Source organism: Ursus americanus, chromosome 27, assembly GCF_024610735.1.
Source record: "Ursus americanus isolate L20-20 chromosome 27, mUrsAme1.1.p, whole genome shotgun sequence".
NCBI lineage: Eukaryota > Metazoa > Chordata > Mammalia > Carnivora > Ursidae > Ursus > Ursus americanus.
In genome coordinates this window covers 41,336,870-41,356,378 of record NC_142153.1, presented here as the reverse complement: position 1 = coordinate 41,356,378, position 19,509 = coordinate 41,336,870, and the positions used below count along the sequence as shown (strand labels likewise).

Genomic DNA, 19,509 nt, shown 5'->3' with positions numbered 1-19,509 from the left:
GCCCTGACTAGATAGACAGTGAAAGAATTCCTGTTAATGTTTAAGAGCGAGAAGTCTACTGTAGTTAGGTTTGTTTGTTTGCTTGTTTGAAGAATCCTCATCTTTAGGGACATATGCTAAAATTTTGAGGATAAAAAGATAAAATGTTTAAGAATTGCTTTAAAACAATAAAGGGAGAAAAAATTAAAGTAAAAAATGTAAAAAGTAACAAGAGAAAGGGTAAGAGGGTAAAAGGAAGCCCGATTATGATGAGGTCCTGAATGTTGACACTGGGTGATAAGTACATTGGGGTTATTGCGCTGCGTCTACTTTTGTAGATATTTAAAATTTCCATAATGAAAGGTTAAAAATATATGTGGGATACCATATGAAATAAGATGCCTCTTTATGACAAGTTTTACTAATGATTAGTGATAAATAAAAGTAACAGACATAAGTACTTTATTTGGGTATAGAATTAGTTCTGGTACTAGCTTAAACAAAAAAGAATTTATTATCTGGTTAGCAGTAATAAACAGTTACTTTAAAAAAACCCCACCTATTCAGGTTCGTTTAATGAAGTTCGAGACGTATAGGAGTTGTGTTTGCTCGTTTCCAATATGATTTGTATTCTGTTCTTAAAATAGAATCCTTCACAAACTTCTGCCTAACACCTAACACTTACCCTGGGTCTACTCTGCATCAGGCAGATTCGTGGAAATTGAACAGTGCTGAGCTCCATCCCTTCTCCATTTCTTCCCTGGGAGGGGCAGGATTTCTCTGCCAGAGGTCTATGCAGGAAACGCCAACAGAGAGCACCCACGTAGCTCTGTGCTCCCCAACCCACACTTAGATCTTATCTCCAAACCCACCCAACTGTTATTAGCCCCGCGCCTCTATCAGCCTGCTTGATAAAGCTCCCCTACGGGGTGAAGCTCACTGCCCCCTCCCCGAGGACAGGTTTGGGGGGATGCCACAGTATATGCAGTTGCAGGGTGAAATAAAGCTATAGTGACCACACGTACACAAAGAAATACATGGACCTCGATAATTCAGTTCATAGCTAAGAAAGTGAGCTCAGCTGAAGAGGTACATTTTGAATTCTTTCAGAAACATTCTGTCGTGACAGATTGGACACATGGGAGCAGAAAAGGAACCCTTTTCACCACGTCCTGCAGGTTCTACTCATTAGCAGGCACATAGCCATGCCTTTCTTTTTCCATTTCTTTTCCCTCTCCTGTGAGCATAACTTTTGGATTTCTCTACTCATCTTCTTGGTCATAATTTGTATTGTTTAAGTTTCAAATGTTTTTCTAGGGAAAAAAAACCCCATATGAGTTAATACAGGTAAAAATCTTAAGTTTTCTGTGCCAAAGCAATAAGCAGCTGGGTAGCCATCTGCTGCCCCCAGCACCTCAAAGCCGGCGGAGCCCCGACCCTTAGGGTCTCTCACCTGGGCTTAGAAGTGGGTCTTCCTTCTTCTGGACTCTCTTCGACCCGTCCTCAACAGAGCCAGCAGAGTGATGGGACTTTCCTGTTTAAAACCTATCACTGTCTCCTGTGCCCACAGCTACTCAGACTCATCTGTCACCACGCTCTTCCCTCCATGCTGACCATCCTCGCCTCCACCAAGCCTGCCCCACACACACCATGCTGTGTCTCACCTCTCTGAGGGCCCAGATCATTCTCTTTCCCCGGAATCAATACACACACCCACACCCACCCTGCAGGCACACAGTTCTGCTTCACAAACACGTAATAATCCTTTACTACCTAGCTCAGAGATAACATTCTCTAGTCCGCGGACCCTTTACTGTCATCCAGACACCATCACTTCTCACGCTGTTGCTATATCACACTGTATGGTAATTTCTTTATTAAATGTCAGCCTGCGAGTTTATGAGATCCTTTACTTCCAGCAACTGTGTTTACCTTTATCTCTTTAGCCTCCAGCCCAGCATAGGGTGCACAGTAAACCTTCAGCAAGTGTTTGTTGAATGAATAATGAATAATGTGAATGCTGTAGCTTATCTAGCAAATCTCTGGCTAATACCTTCTGTAATAGTTCAATCAATTATTTAATAAATGTTTGCTTAGCATTTTGTGTAAGACACGACGCCAGGCATTGTTGTGGATTACAGAGCTGAACAAAGTGTGTACGGTCCCTGTGCTTCGGGAGGGAGGACAGCTAATGTACATGTGTCACTGTCTTCAAAATACAAAACACCCTACCGGTTCCATAAAAAACTGTAAGTGAATTTTTGTGCAAATTAGACAAGGAATAGGGAGGCGGTGTCCAACTTTTTAATGAGATGGAAAGGATTTAATCAAACACATTGTTCAAAAGCTATTGAATAACATTCATGTTTTTTTAATTTATAAAAATTCAATTAGCCAAGTTATAGTACATCATTAGTTTCAGATGGAGTGTTCAATAACATATCAGTTGCGTATGGCACCCAGTGCTCATCACATCAGGTGCCCTCCTTAATGCCCATCACCCAGTTACCCCATCCCCCACCCACCTCTTCTCTAACAACCCTCAGTTTGTTTCCTGGAGTTAAGAGTCTCGTGGTTTTTCTCCCTCTCTAATGACTTCCCATTCTGTTTTCCTCCCTTCCCCTACGGTCCTCTGCACTGTTTCTTATGTTCTGCGTATGAGTGAAAACACGATAACTGTCTTTCTCTGATTGATTTAGTTTGCTCAGCATTACCCCCTCCAGTTCCACCCACATTGACGTCAATGGTTAAGTGTTCATCCTTTCTGATGGCTGAGTAACATTCCATTGTATATATGGACCACATCTTCTTAATCCAGTTATCTGTTGAAGGGTATCTTGGCTCCTTCCACAGTTTGGCTCTTGCGGACATTGCTGTTATAAACATTGGGGTGCAGGCGACCCTTCGGATCACTGCATTTGTATCTTTGGGGTAAATACCCAGTTGTGCAATTGCTGGGTCTTAGGGTAGCTCTATGTTTAACTTCTTGAGGAACCTCCATACTGTTTTCCAGGGCGGCTGTACCAACTTTTATTCCCACCAACAGTGTGAGAGGGATCCCCTTTCTCCACATCCTCGCCAACATTTGTTGTTTCCTCTCTTGTTAATTTTAGCCATGCTGACTGGTGTGAGGTGGTATCTTGTTGTGATTTTGATTTAACATTCACATTTTTGAATGAAACTTTTGCTAATATTTGAAACATCTTTCTTGGAGCTTAGAAATATAAAGCTGCAGGGGCGCCTGGGTGGCTCAGTCAGTTAAGCGTCTGACTCGATTTCAGCTCAAGTCATGATCTCAGGGTCCTGGGGTTGAGCCCCACATCAGGCTCTGCCCTCAGCGGGGAGTCAGCTTGAGATTCTCTCTCTCCCTCTGCCCCTCCCCCCACTCTCACACTCTCTTGATCTCTCTCTCTCTCAAATAAATAAATAATACTTAAAAAGAAATATAAAGCTGCAGAAATACTTAAGATGTCATAATCCAGCTGCCTTATTTTATAAAGAAAAAGGCAGAACTAGATCTCAGGGCTTCTTTCTTCCATTCTGTAACATTTAACACAGTGATAAACTGCCTCAGATTTTCAAACTTAATTCTATATATTGCTATGTGATTTGTGATAACTAGACACAGAGCCTAAAACGTGTTCGGAAAAAAAAAATTGAAAGACAACATTTGCCAGTATCTAGACTATATAAAATTATTGTAAATTCATTTCAAAATTTGCTTTTCCTTATTGCTTTGTTTTAAGTATTATTTATGGATAGAAATTATGATGAATATGAAATTATATGTGACTTAACTCTGGCAATAAGAGAACTTTAAAATTGTTTGAAATATAGATATTACATAATGATTTCTTTGCTTCTCTGGACTTTCAAGCATTTGGCAAATTATAAATTCGTATTGACAGAAAATAATGTATAATTTTATATCATACAATTTGGTGTAGTTTGTGTTGGTAAATAAAACTGATGTGAACACTTCAGTCATTCAAAGATATCATTTAGTGCATTTCATATGTAAGGAATAGTGGTATATAACAAAGTAATCTTTTTATGCTTTTAATACCTTAGATGGTAGTCCCCTTCTGCCTGTTATACTTAGGAGTTACATTTCATATTTGAAAAATAGCTTCCTTGGGGCACCTGGGTGGCTCATTCGGTTACTCATCCAACTCTTGGTTTCAGATCAGGTTATGATCTTAGGGTCATGAGACTGAGCCCCAAGTCAGGTTCCACACTCAGTGCGGTCTCAAGTCTGCTTGAGATTCTGTCTTTCCCACTCCCTCTGCCCCTCTCCACTTCTCATACTCTCTAAATAAATAAATAAATAAATAAATAAATAAATAAATAAGTAAGTAAGTAAGTAATCTATCTTTAAAAAAAGAAATAGCATTCTTTATCCAGTCTTTATAAACTCATTCTACTTTTACAGTCTTTTTCCATAACTAGCATTTGGCAAAACAGCACATTGTATCTGTTCCATTGTGCATTACACCAAACAGCTAGGTGGAGAAAAGATCTAATATCACCTTAATGGAACGTTTGGGACTAAAAATCCCCACTTATCTTTCTGTAGATTGTTAGATTTACCTAGTGATCTTCTAATGAAAACTGTAGAGAAAAATATATCCTCAACTCATTTTAAACCACAACTCAACACTAAACTTTGTGATGAAATCCTCAAACTCTGCTTTATTACTATTCAAATGATTATTTAGAAATTGGAAAAATATATTAAAAACTTCTCTCCACTTTGTAACTTGAGACACATCGAGCCTCAAGCAGCATCATTTGTAAACCATATCCTGAAATGATATGAAAACCACAAGACAAAACAGATCTGATAGTCTCCTTTCCTTGGATTTTGACCCAAGTGGTGACTATCTTCAGGGTAAATATGGAAGTTCTAAATCCATGGTGTATTAGAGGTGTAGACAGGGTAAATGTTGGATAAAAGATAATGGTCAAATGGAAACTTGACAGGTGGTAACTCATCACCTAGTTGATGTAAAAAATCATCTGTCATATTCTTGAAAGTATTTCTAGTATTTGTTGCTAAGTGTGTTCCCTTTCAGAGAAATCTGGAAGTAAATATTACAACAGATTTTGTCTACAGTAAGTTGCCAACTTTTAACTTCATAAATTGATAAAATTTCAAATATAAAATATAAGAGTACAAAAGTGGGTGAAGAATATCTTATTTTTAAAAAGGCTTATTCCCTAGAATTAAGAGTTAGTTTCTTATGTACATGTCTCCCCACTGCTCCAGGCTAGATAGCTAACACAGCCAACTCACTGGGCTCTCATAAAACCCTCACACTTAGCTTAAAGTTTTAAAAACCTGCAGAAATTTCTGAGCATATTGTAGTATTTATTTTAGAATGTTGCTCATATTCTTGGCAAATAATAAAACAGGACCTAACATCTTTGAGCCTTAATAATGCTGTAACCTTCTTTGAGAGGCTCCTAATAAAGACTTTTAAAATGGCCTTTCTAAGATACATTCAGGAAGAAAAGTGCTGGCATTACATAATATTTTATTCCAGAACATCAGTGATCTTGTTCTCAGGGGAACCCAGGTCTACCTACAGTTGATATTCTTTCAGCACCTACCATGTCACGTGAGAGCAAGTGCCAGGTCCTAGGCAGTGTGAATACCACGATGAGTCCTGACCTACAAATGACCTCAAGCCAGTAGTCACACTGAAGCAATACAGACTCAGAGTGATGTGAAAGAAAGAAAGAAAGAAAGAAAGAAAGAAAGAAAGAAAGAAAGAAAGAAAGAAAGAAAGAAAGAAAGAAAAAGAGAGAAAGGAAAGGAAGAAGGGAGGGAGGAAGAAAGAAAGGAGGGAGTGAGGGAGGGAGAAAGGAAGGATGGAAGCAAGGAAGGGAGGGAGGGAGGGAGGAAGGAAGGAAGGAAGGAAGAGAGGGAGGGAGGAAGGAAGGAAGGAAAGGAAGGAAGGAAGGATGGAAGGAAGGAAGGATGGAAGGAAGGAAGGATGGAAGGAAGGAAGGATGGAAGGAAGGAAGCAAGCATGATTACGAATATTCCTTAACAGCACTGCCAAGTAGTTCAGAAACTTACCCTTAGGATTTTAGTCCAAACACTACTTCAGTGTTGGTCATTGTTGCAATGTTTCTAAGCCATCATATTAATTGATTATAAAAACAACCACAATTATTACTCTATATGAAAAACAACATGCCAAAAAAAAAAAAAAAACGTTGCTGGTATAGCATGATTGAAAAACATTGGGAATCTATAGAGAAGACTCTTCTTGCACTGGGTTTTCCTAACGTCTTTCATTATATCAGTACTGAGCAATGGACAGGGTTAGAGAAGCAGTATGGAGCATTTTAAGACATTAAAATAAGGACAGTGAGCACACCCCAAAGACCTCAAAAAAAAAAAAAAAAGGACCAAAGAAACACTAAAAATATACAGGTCATGTACATATGGTTGCATATCGCATATGAAAGAGCAAAACTAAAACACTCTTGTTAGTAAACTGTGGATATGAAATTCAATAAATAATTCTGAATTTTGGAGAAGGAACATGGTATAAATGTTAAATCTGTGTTAGTGAGAGGTCTACCTTCACATCAAAGCTCTTCTGAGTTAATGATCGTGGCTATTACATTCCATATATAATGTCAATGTCTCAAGAACACTTTGGCAGAAATAGTACCATTTAACTTAGCCCACTTTTTGTCCTTCACACATCCTCTGTTAAGAAATAAATTATTGTGCTAAAGAAAGAAGTTTGTGATATTAAATTAACAGATAGAAGCTAAGCACTTCGGCTGGAAATGCCACCTCTGGAGTTATATCCTTTATAAATTGTTATTGGAAGTTCCGAAAAATCAATTTTAACCTTGTACAGGAACTAAAAGCAAAATAATCATGAAGTGTGTGGAGACAGAGAGGAACCATAAGCCAAAGAATAGAAAAATGTGGACTTTAGGGGGTGAAAACAATAAATCCTAGATCCATTGGTTCAATTTCAATAGTAAATCAGCTTTTGATTATTTTATACTCTATACACTTTTCTACCATTATTAAAACAATAAATAACATCTGAGAAGCAAAACTCGTGACTAAAGAAAAAAATCCAATTTTATTAAATCCATAAGATTAAAATCTTATGTTTTGAGAATGCAGGCAAGGATTTGGCCTAAATGAATATACAGTGTTTGATGCTCGATGCTTGTAATTCACTTAGTCCTCAAAGGAGAATTTATATGTTGTATAAGACAAATTAATGCCCCATTGGTCCTCCCTTATTTTCCTACAGACAGACACCTGTTGAGGTCAAATCTCAGGGTCAAGACTGAACTTAGACAAATCTGGACTCACACCTTTTTTAAACCTCGGTTTCTTCACCCAAATCGTTAGGACAATAGTCCTTGCCTCTCTCATATGGATGATCAGAAGATAAAATGAGAAAATGTATTTGAATGCTGTCATATTAAGCATTCAAAAGAATCAGTCGTAGTCGCAGTAGGAAAAGTTGTAATATTAAAGTACATGAATCAGAACAAGGGAAAGTAACTGAATTAAATATTTCATGGCATTAGGCATGATAATCCAGTTCATCATTCTTGCAAGTAGGATGGTGTTGCCAATGGAATTCAAATCGTCTGTGCAGAAGGACATTTTGCAACCCGCTCTATTAGGAATGTCCTCACTATTAGGATAGACATAGTTGAAGTCTGTTCTCCCTCTGAGTGGACGGCCGGCTCTACCGTCATTTGCTTGTTTAACTTCCATTTTTCTAGGCTCCCAATCGCACCCAGCCTCTCTTTGTTCATATCGTTGCTACTCTTCCCTAGATATGCTAACACCCTCAACCTAGTTACAGTCTTACAGACCCCAAAGTCATTCTCCCTTCTCCTTGTGATACAAGGTGATCAATTAAGGAATTGATTTTACAGCTTAAGTTTCTGGAGGGCAACTTTTACCTCTATTTCAAGTTGAAGGGGACACCACCAAGAATAATCAAACAAGCATATCTGCAAAATGCTGTCCTTTTTTATCTCAGTGAGTATGAAATCCAGTTTGAACCTGAGTTGTGTTAAAGCTAGGATTCAACATGTCTGGGCATATCTGGAAGACTAGTCAGGTCAACCTGGCAGGGCTCTATTTAAATGACAGGTGGGAAGGTGCCTTGAAATATATTCATCTTGAGGGAGACATTACTCAAGATATACACGTTTAGTGAAAGAATAGCAGAGTGCATCATAGAGGTGATTCTGAGCACAAGACGATTTCCGTCACTTACACGTTCTTGAGTGCAAGGGCACCATGCTCAAGTTCTAGGGAAAGGAGCTTCAATAAAACAGTGAATAAAATCCGAAAGAGCCATAAGTTACAATCCCCTTAAGAACAAAAGTACTACTAGACAATACTATTTTATCATTTTTTTGCAAAAGTGTAGCTCAACTTTGAGTGTCAGAATTGAGAACTCAGTGAACTGAAGGAGGCATCTGGCCCCAGCAGTGCCAGGAAATCCAGGAGACACATTTTAGGCAGAGTCCCCTTAGAAAGGGCCATTCAGGCATGCCCCTTTAGCAGAATTAATCACAACAAAGAGGAAGAACCGTCCAGAAAAAAAATTAAAGCAACTCATGGCATTTCACCATAAAGCATCCCCAAAGGAATCTCAAAACTCTTTGGGTGTAGAATTTGAGCTGGTTGGGATTTCCATGGAGGAAGACTAGGGAGTCAGCGAAACTCTGTTTTGTTTCTGCTGTAGTAACCTTGCTTTTACGTCCAGGCAATTGTGAAAGAGGAATTGTGTAAATAGATTCTATGAACGTATTATTTCAGACAGTTTTATCTAATCAACTCAGCTTTTTTTTTTTAAATTTTATTTTCATTTATTTGAGATAGAGCGAGAAAGAGCATGAGAGAGCATGAATGGGGGCGGGGGGGCATGGCAGAGGGAGAGAGAGAAGCAGGCTCTCCACTGAGCGGGGAGCCCGATGTGGGGCTCGATCCCAGGACCCTGGAATCATGACCTGAGCCAAAGGCAGACGCTTAACCAGCTGAGCCACACAGGTATCCCATAACTCAGCTTTTTTAAACCATTCTCTGGTCCTTTGTGACAAACCATACCTTGGACATAGAGAAGGAATCTTCTCATTTGTTCTGATGAGGAGGAATATTTTACAGTCCACACAAACAAACCAAATTAAAAGATTAGAATAGTTGTCCCTTCTTTCAAGCTACCATTTTAATATACATTATTACACCAGGCAATCGTTGTCGAGAACATGGACAGTGGAAATAAACCGCATGAGTTCAAATGCCAGCAACCCTGAACATGTTCTCTCACTTCATGGGTCACTCTGTCCTTGTTTGTAAAATGAAGACAATAGTTGTAACTACCTCAAGGTTTTGTTGTGAGAATTAAAAGAGTTAAAGTACCAAAGTTCTTAGAACTTATGTCTGAAGTACTTAGAACAATGCCAGGTACTTAAGTTTAGCTGACTAAAACTTCGTTAATAAATGACTAAATACACATTCATTCCGCAAATATTTATTGAGTGCACATAAAAGCATAATGAGCACTTCTGATACTGGGAATATGGGAAAGAACAAAACACACAAAATTACCTTCCTCAAGGAGCTTATTTTCGAAGTGTTCTCTAAACCATAAGCAAGACCCAAATACTCCAGGGTATCATAATGCTTCCGTACAATCAGGCAGGCATTTGAGGCTCATAATGTCGCATGTTCCGTAGAGCACTACTAAAGATCAAAATTTTCACCCACATTTTGAATGCTTTTTTAGAATGAATATCCAAAAGTAGAAATACTGGGTCAAAAGTTTCCAACCTTATATTTTAAGGAAGGTATGCCTGATTCTTCAAAATAATCGTGGTTAAACCACTTTGGAAATTAGATAAAATGATGACTGCCAGCACTCTAATTCTGACTGTGTTAATAATAAATTTAGGCTTTGGAAAAATATAAATAACCTTAGACCTATGCTAGGATAATATACTTCGGTTATATTGTACCCAAGAATAGCTCTGCATGTCAAAGCCTTTTTTGGAGGGTGGATTCCACGTAGAAGTTAATAGCTTGTGGTGATTAGAGAAAAAGCCGTGAATTTTCCACTCAAGTACAGCTAAAAGCTTCAAGAATTAATATGTTTTGATGCACGAATGGCCCATATTAAGGTAATTTTCGATGTCTTACTCAATAACCAACAAGAGCTTAGATTGTGAAACACTATACATTCATTGATCAGAAAACTGATAGTATTAAATCTTGTGGAAATAGGGTCACTGGGGTCATTATTTCCCACTTGCAGTAGGTCGTCACCTCGTTTTCTTAAACTTTTAGAAGACAATGTTGACTAGTATGGTTTTATTAAAGAAGTGCCTCTCTTTGGCCTCACATGTGAGAAGTACTCCTTTGGAGACTATTGTGTTTACAACACTGTTGCCTGAAGCCATCATCCATCATTTTATCTGGTATCCTTTATTTTATTTAATTTTTTTTTAAGATTTATTTATTTGACAGAGAGAGAGAGCATGCACGCACAGATATGCAGGGGGGAGGGAGAGGGAGACAGAAACTCCAAGCAGACTCTGAGCGGAAGCCCCACACAGGGCTCGATCTGACAATCTTGAGATCAGGGCCTGAGCCAAAAACCAAAAGTCAGACCCTTAACCACCTGCGCCACCAAGGCACCCCTATCTCATAGCCTGTACTTCAGAGACAGAAAGCTCGCTCTCCAGAAAAACTTACATGCTTCCATTTGGGAAGGCCAATGGGAACTATAGAACATTTTATGTTTCTTTGTCAAGAACTCAGCTAAATTTAGAACTCGGCTGCTATCGTAACCAAACCCTACACCTGATACATTTCTTTCCTCCTTTCATTTAACTAAAATTAATTCTTTTGTTTTCTTTTGAATTGTCCTGTGTATTATGTATTTGAAGGCTCAAAACAATATCAAATCTGCGTGGGGAGAAATTGAGCTCAGAAGTCATATGTAAACAGATTAGAGTAAAACCAATTAACTTTCTTCCGTTAAAGTCTCATCACCAGTGACAGGCACTGCAGCATAACTCCCAGTCCCACCACGGCACCTAGTTCATGACATCGGAGAGGGTCTGAGAACCATTTACCACCAAGTGTATAAAGACTGTCTGTCGTCTGGTCTTCCAGAGCAGCTCCACAGTAGGAAACCTTTGGGGAAGGAATTAGTCTCTGTATATGAGCATAACTTGAATTCTAGGACTATTGTTAAAAAAAGAATAGTTCATTCCTAAACCAGTAATTGTTCCCACTGAACTGGCAATTTAAATAGAAAAGTACTATCCAGAGCTGGCTGGTGTACAGGGAAACAGGAATTCTCATACTCTTCTGGTGTGAGTGTCCATGAGCACAATTTCAGAAGGCAACATTGCCTAGTGGTTAGCAACAAGAGTTTGGACTCAGGAAGACCTAAGTCCCAGTTCTGGTTTTCTTACTTTCTGGATATGTGAAATTGGCCAATTTTTTAAGTCCTTTAGGCCTCGATTTTTTAACCATCTTTAAAATGGGTATAATGGTAAAATCAAATTTTAATGTCGTGGTGAAGGTTCGAATACGGTGCCTGGCATGCTGTAAGCATTTATATGTTTGATTTCATTACGATGATTACTTCATATTGTGATCTGGCTATACATCCAAAGCCTTTAGATTAAACATTAGCTTCTGATCCAGAAATTCCACTTTCAGGAGCTCAGCCCTAGTAAATAATTAAAGGCCCCCGCAATGACTTAGCTGCCAGGACATTGTGGGATTTCAGAGGCAGCGTTCTGAATATCACTTGTGTGTTTTGGGTTTGGAGCTGGAACAAAAAGGCACCAGCTGGGTGTCTAGTAACTCCAGGTCTCACCTGTTGATACTTAACCTTTCTAGAATTCTTTCAAAGTGAAATAAAGAACTTAACTTTATGATTATTCTATAAGAATAATACTATCTGGAATGGTGGTCTTGAAATTTAGGGTCAAAGCAACACTTTAGAACATGATTGTCAACTTGCAATTTTCCCTGAGGCTTTAAGTTTGGGTTTTGTTTCTCATCTCTAGTGAAGAAACGCTTTTAGCTGACAATAACTAATTAATAACAAGATTAGCCTTAGGGCAGTGTTTACTTGCTGTGATTCCCTAAACCCCCTGTATGAAAATTCACTGGTTTGTTTGTCAAACATGCGGATTCCTGTGTTCATCTCAGATCTGCTAAATCAGAATGCTGGACAGGCCGTTGGAAATGTGCACACTGCAAAAGTACCAGAGGTTAAACAGGCTGAAGCTTCGGTTCCAGGCCCCGTGGGGACGAGGAGAAGCAGCCCACCCAGGAGAGCAGTTGCAGATCTCCTCTGGTGGAGAGATTCAAGGTCAGGACCCGTCATGGCATTATTTGAAAAGACAAACATAAAAATAAATGACTTTCGAAAGGAAAATGGAAGCAGGCAGGGTGATTTTGCACTCTGCTGCCTTGTGAGGGTCTATTAGGTCCTAGGTCCTCATCGGTTTCTGTATATGTATGTTTATAGGATTCTACCGGTAGGTTTTTCCATAGGACTTTCTTCTGTAACGATTGTACATATAAGCATTCCATTCCTTAAGGGGCACTTTCTTACAAACTCTAATATCCCTAACAAAAAATAACAGCTGCCCAGCCAAGCTCTGGCAAAGGGTTTCATTTTTCTCTCTCCACTCTCTTCATTGGTGTTAGCCTGAAATTTATCATCACAGGTGAATGCAGTTGAAAGATTGGCTTTCAAAAGGTCAAGATGGTCCCCTCCGTGGCCACCGTTCTGTAGAACAGAAGGAATTCCCTCCGCATTCTTTCTACATTGTCACCTATTTCTCATTTAGTTTGAGGTGACAATAAAGAATTTGATCATTCATTTTTAAACTGTATATCACTGTTTCAAGCAATTTTGTTTAAAAAAATTAGTGAGAACAGCGTTTTAGTAACCCAGCTCTGTGATTATGGACCTATTAACAGGGGGTGGAAACTTTTGCTCTGGAGCCTTCCATGTATAATGCCATAGAAGTCAGCTGTTTAAAAATGACATGGCTCAAGGAAATTGCTGATGAAATAAAGAGGAGTAGCTGATATGGAATTTCTTAACTGGCCAAAGATGTATATATTTGTGTGTATTCAATTCATACATGTCAAATACGCATATATACCCTTGTCTATACGGTAGGGTACGCCTACCTATATAATTATTAGGCATGAAAAGGGTTCACATTAATGACAAAAATTAAAGGTCACTTTAACATAAACCAGAGTTTTAGGCATTTCCCCCCATATTCCAATATCTAAAATCTGAGTCTAACGTGTAAAATCTGAGCCATGTATTTTTTATTTAACTTGGTCAGCCTGGCACCAACCAGTCCCATTCATCCCATCCTAGCTCCCATTTTCCCCACTCACACATATACACACACAATTTATCCACATGGATATAGACATAAGCTTCCAATGTAATTTCTCAGTAACTGAAATTACAACTCTCCACATGGGGTGTCATATCTAAATGTCCCCCCCCCACCTTGACTAAGATTCCTTGTGTTTTATAAAGGGCCGTAAGTTCCCATTTAATGTCTCTCTCACACACAACTGGGGCACCCTTTGCACAGTAGTCCAGTCTCCTGAGCTGGAGAGCGAGAAATCCTGGCCAAGGGCCAACAGGGTAGAAAGAGGAGAAGGATACCAAAAGAACGTTCTCCTGGCACCTGGGAATCTTGAGACAGAGTGGGGAGACCAGAGTGGAGAAGCAAGGAGGGCACAGTCTATGGGGATAGCTTAAAAATATAGCCAAAGCTGCAGCCATGTCCCGAGCCTTTAGCACAAAACCCCAGCACCTGTATCCAGAGATCATCCTGTTTAGGCAAGTGGGGAGGCTGGGAGTGGGGGGGACATTTATCAAATGTTCTTAACCCAATCCCCTGAGCATTCTTTGAAAGATCGTTTTCTGAGCTTCCACTGTCCCAATAATCTGCAGTTCTTGTTTACAAATTTAAAATAAAATGAATCTTATTGTTCAATTAGAATTTAAGGTTTTTTTAAAGCCTAGAAAATAACACGTTGGCATAAACACACTTTCTACAAAGAGTAAATAACTGTAATTAGAGCCTGTCTTATTTTAATTGAGAGAAATTTCTGTAGCTAAACACAAAATAGGAGCTGGAATAGGAGCTAGGAGGCCACCGGAGCTAAGGAAATAGGAAGAGCAGACCAAAGGCACCTGACATGATCTTCGCTCAGGAACTTCAGAGCCTCCCTGAGGACCGCCTCTCTCCTTAATGATGGAACCTGGAGATATGTAGATGCACTTGCTGTCCTTAGTGTTCTGCTCGGCTGGGCGTAAAGTGTGTTGGCCTGAATGCTGCCTGACTTGGCCGGGTGTGGCAGATTTCTCCACTTTCCTAGGTCGGTACTGCCGACTGCTTCGTGAAACTCCTGCAGCATTGGGACAAGACGCTGTTACATTATCCATTTGGAAATTCTCTCTCACACCTCTGTCCCCCCTTTGGAGTTGCCTTCTCAACTTACCACGGCCCCTCCAGCCACCTTCTTTAATGTTCCCTCCATCCAAACACATGAGTTCTGTCTTGGGCTTCTCACTCTACCCACTCTTCTAGAACAATCTCATCTATTCCCGTGGCTTCAGTTATAATCTTCTTATCCAAAATATTATTTTTTTAAAAAAAGATTTTATTTATATATTTGACAAAGAGAGACAGCCAGCGAGAGAGGGAACACAAGCAGGGGGAGTGGGAGAGGAAGAAGCAGGCTCCCAGCGGAGGAGCCTGATGTGGGGCTCGATCCCATAACGCTGGAATCACACCCTGAGCCGAAGGCAGACGCTTAATGACTGGACCACCCAGGTGCCCCTCATATCCAAAATATTCTAACCTGAGTTTGGAGCTCTGTATTGAGTTCTAGACCCTAACATCCACCTGTCCATTAAACAACTCCCCTTGAACATCCAGCAGATACCTCAGGTACCAGCGTCTAAGGTGGAACTCATTGTTGTCTACCCTCCCCCAAAGGCTGCATTCCCCAACTAAGCACACGTCACCATCACTCTGTCCCTGGGTCAGCAACCTGGGCATGGCCCTAGGCTCTTCATTCTTTCACATGAGTCCCCTCTCCCTCCCGCACACCACATCGAAACAGTCACCAAGTCCTGTCATCCTAAAGGATTCTACCACTCTCCATTCCCCTGCTTCTAGCCTAGTCCAGGCTAACATCGGCGTTTTCCTCTGTTGAGAAAAATGGTGCTTCATATTCCCTTTGGTCCTCGTTAGTTCCAATTGGAAAAATCCAAAGTGTTCTAAAAATGCAAAATTCATGAAGCCAATTCTTCATTAAAGTACGTGAGTACTTTCCAGTGCTCACAAATTCAAGTCTAAAAGTTCTAATGCTGCGTGAAAGGCCACCTTTGTTTCTCTTACTAGCCTTAATAGACAGTTATGCTCCTGTCTTGCCACCAGCATGATTGTCAACTTGCTTTTCTTTACACTCTTGGAGGTACCAAGCTCCAAGCCATCTCAGTATGAACCTTCATTCTAGGTTGTTCTTTCAGCTTGAATTTCACCCTTGCTTTGGCCTGCTGCTTCTTCCTAGTATTCGTGATAATATTTTTTCATAAGACTGGCCTTCCCCAGCTCTCAGGCTGGTGAGATCCCTGGGGCAGCGTGGCGCCTTTCTTATGCTGAATTCACTCTCTCCGTCTTTCCTAATAACAGAACCTGGACGGTGTTCGTGCAGCAAGGTGACCCGCCCAAATGCTCACCTTCTGTGCAGGTGGGGTCATGGGACCCAGATCTGACCCTGCGAGCTCACTGGATGTCTCCTAGTGGGGCTTACAAAAATGATTTTTTAAAGAGAGAGACTCGACTGGCGAGCACCTTTCCTTTTGCATTCCGCCTTTGTCTTTCCCTCTCCTTTCTCCTTGGACCCATGAGGTCTGAATGGAAGATAAACCAACATTTTAGGATCATGAGGAAAAAACTCACATTCTGATGGTAGAACAGGAAGCTAAAAGGAACTTGAGCTCTTGATGCTATATCTGTGGGCTCTGACATAGGAGGGGGAAACCTCACTTTTTAAAGTTTACTGCCTCGTTTGTTGCTCTATGCCTCACACAGTACTAGACACAAAGTAGAAGCAAAAGCTCTGGGGTGAATAAGTGAATGAAAAGGAGGGCGTGGCATCCCTGGAAGCAGCGGGAAGGAGTTTCTTCCAACCCTAAATCACTTGTTCCGTTTAAAGTTCTAAAGGTTCTGTGAATATTTAAATAGAAATACCTAGATATGAGTGTCTTATATTCTCTTATTGATCATTCCTCTGCTTTGAAGTCCTGAATCAGGCAGACATTGTGGGGCACCTGGGTGGCTCACTCGGTTAGGCATCAGACTCTTGGTTTCAGCTCAGGTGGTAATCTCGGTCATGATTTCAGGGCGGGTGGGATCAAGGCCAAGGCTGTGGGGTAGAGCCCTGCTTCTTGCTCCGGGCTCAGCAGAGAGTCTGTTTGAGGATTCTCTCCCTCTGCCCCCATGCATGCACGTGCTCTCTCTCTCTCTCTCTCTCCCTCTCTCCCTCCCTCTCTCTCTCTCTCAAATAAATAAATAAATAAAAATTTTTTAAGGCAGACATTGTATGGGAAACAAGCTGAGTCATTAATATTAAAGGTGAAGTTAATCAAGTAATCTATTCATAATGTGCTTACCTGGAGCTTGGGAGAGTAAGACAGGACCCCAGATAAGTGTTTGTGGGAAAAGGGACGCAAACTGGAAATAATGAGACAGAAGGGGCTGTCAAAATCCAGTCTGGAATATGAGGAGGCACTTCTGTCCCAGTATCTGTGTTGACTATAAACGGAGATACTTCCTTCCTTTCACACAAAACAGCTCCCCGAGGATCTTCAAGTATAATTTTTCATCTCCTTAACATTTAAAACTTTTGCCATACTGTTACCATCAGTGGGGAGGAGTGATACCATTTTTACTGACTGAAACACAGCTGTACAACTACATTAAAACCTGCTACCAGACAGCAATTCAGAGCTGTGGCTGGAAGTGTTGGTGGGGACGGATATACCCTGTTTGTGACAGTTGCCAACCTAGGACACCATCCACGGAAGTAACGGTGACTGACCCCTAACCAGCAGCTTCGTGTATCACCGGACGTAATGTGTATCATAGTGAGCAGAGGGAGGAAAGGGTAAAAATAATACAACAGTATCTCCTGTGGGATGTTACTTTAACTAAGAGAAGATAAGACCAAAATTAATTATCGTAGAGTTCATCCTGAGCATCTAAGGAAAGAAATTAAATGTCCAAGAACTTCTTTTAAAACACAGCACTGAAACGGTAGACAAAGAGGTGGAACACCGAGAGAAAAGAGACAGATACAGAGTTTTCTAGTATTTTGATGCTAAGTCGACTTTGAAAAATTTCAAAATACGTAAGGAGTAAAGGATATTTTGAGCCAATGGCTAAAAAGGACCAAGACAATGCAAAACCGTTCAGCAAGCTGACAGCTGACCCATGGTCACTTTAGATGCCACACGTGAGCCAAAGGAAATCAAATACAGGTTCATTTGGACGGCGGTGTTTTGAAAGGACTTCTGTTTGGCTTTAGTAAGTGAAGAGTCTCTGTGTTCAGATAATTAAATGAAAATGATATGCTTTTCCTTTTTTATGTGCTCTTTTTGATGAAAGGAATTTCACTAATGTTCTCCATTTCCTGAACAGCTAGGGCAGTGATCTTCCCGTGTTAAACACTGTGGTCTGTGACTCAAAAAAGACATGTAGGAACGCAAACCTCTCGTAACAATTGAGGTACTGTGAGCAGGAAGAGGGACAGGCTCCGACAGGACAAGCGGGGAATGGCATTTCTCTTCTTTTGGGGGGAAAATAAACAGTTTGGAACTATAGAGAAAAAAGATTGAAAATGTATTGAAAGACAAATGGAAGGCCAAATAAAAAAGTGATAAACACTTGTCCTCTGTATGGGAAGAAAAACTTTCTGTCTTCCAGTGGGGAAAAATGCAGCTCAAAAGGCAGCCCCAGCAAGCCAGGATAGGTGTTCAAATTGCCGAGAAGCAAATGCAAGGAAAATTCCTCCCTGTGCTTTGCCGGAGAAATCCCTTGAAGAGAGTGAGTAAAAAGCCCTGGGGCTGGCGAGCAGATGTGTGACCGCATTCTGATAGAAGGAAGACAAGAGAAGAACGAGTCTTTCTAAAATTTGTTTGCAAAACGATATTTCTATCTTACCACCCGAAATATGCGCAGTTCATACTGACATCAAAGGGGGATCTCTTCAGGCAAAAGATAAAACTGATTGATTGACTCCTTCAGGATTCACCAATGACAAATGCCCTTCCTATGCATTCCGGTGTCTTAGGCCTCATGTAAGGTATATCTGGATGGGCAGATCTTGAAAAGGCTAATTCAGGAAACATCGGAGCCTAAGAAATGCTTAAGAAGAAACAGAACAGAAACTCCAGTGAAAGATGATTCATATTTGCAAGTTTCTAATGCCAGCCAGAGTGCAGCCCACCAGCTGTCACTCTGAGTCAGTCACCTGAGAGAGGCAGGGCCACACATCTGGGTCCTAAAGGGAGTAAAAAAGGATTTACCAGGTGAACTTCTCTGCCTTCCGGGAGAATGTTATCTTCTCTACTTCCTCAAACATTTCCCTAGGATCACACTTGGCACATGGGGAGGGAGCCAGGTCCTCACGTTAAGCCCTGGGCCTCATCTCCAACCGCCTCCCCAGACATAAAATTTCCCTTCTGCAGGAAGCATCATCAGAAAGTTTACAAAAACAAGTCAGGGCTGCAGTCCTGGGGCAGAAAGGTAGTTGAAATAATTTCTACTGCCTTCCCTTCATCATCTTCCCCAAGGAGAGCCACAAGCAAGTAGAAAGAAGAAGTCATATGGTTTTAGATTGGGCATAAATCTTAAACGATGGTACAAAGTCCAGCAGAAACATCATAATTATTACGCTAGTCTCTGAGGCATTTCCTGCTTCCTTGAGCCACAGTCCCTGGTAATTACGGCCTCGGGACTTTATATCTACTTTCATTGCAACACTTAATGAGTTGAGGTAAAATTAATTATTTACATGTCCATCTCTTTGCTCTCCCATGGCCTGTTAAATTATGAGTCCCCCACCACGCAGCTGATGTCTTATAGACCAAGGCTTCTCTCTCCCAGGCCATCCCCCCTTGTCCCCAAACCTGCAAGTGCCTAGGATTTGTCTGGTACTTACTAGGCAGTAGAAAAACACTCACTTGTTGAACAAAGAAATGAATGACTGGCAGATCCGAGCCAGTACATGAAGTGGAGAAAAGTTTCCAAACAGAACATCAAAAATGACCCTGTCACATTTTTTTTTTTATCCCTCAAGTATTGGAATATATTAACTTCAAAGCCAGAAAATAAAGAAACTGTATTAAAATATATGAAAACTCTCGGGTGTGTGTGTACATATGT

General features: G+C 40.5%; 1 protein-coding gene across 4 annotated transcripts in view; it reads left to right on the top strand.

Annotated features, from left to right (window-relative positions):
* LOC123784489 (uncharacterized) overlaps window positions 1-19,509 on the top strand; it is a 402,614-nt gene that overhangs the window by 354,957 nt on the left and 28,148 nt on the right. For 3 of the 4 annotated variants that reach the window (XR_015722034.1, XM_087856553.1, XM_087856552.1), the window contains exon 5: window positions 12,218-12,380. The exons of the other annotated variant lie outside the window; for it this stretch is intronic. Coding sequence is in view for 2 of the 3 variants with exons in the window: in XM_087856553.1 (XP_087712679.1) it covers window positions 12,233-12,380 (148 nt within the window). In the remaining variant the exon portion in view is untranslated. The remainder of the gene's footprint in view (window positions 1-12,217; window positions 12,381-19,509) is intronic. 4 annotated transcript variants of the gene reach the window in all.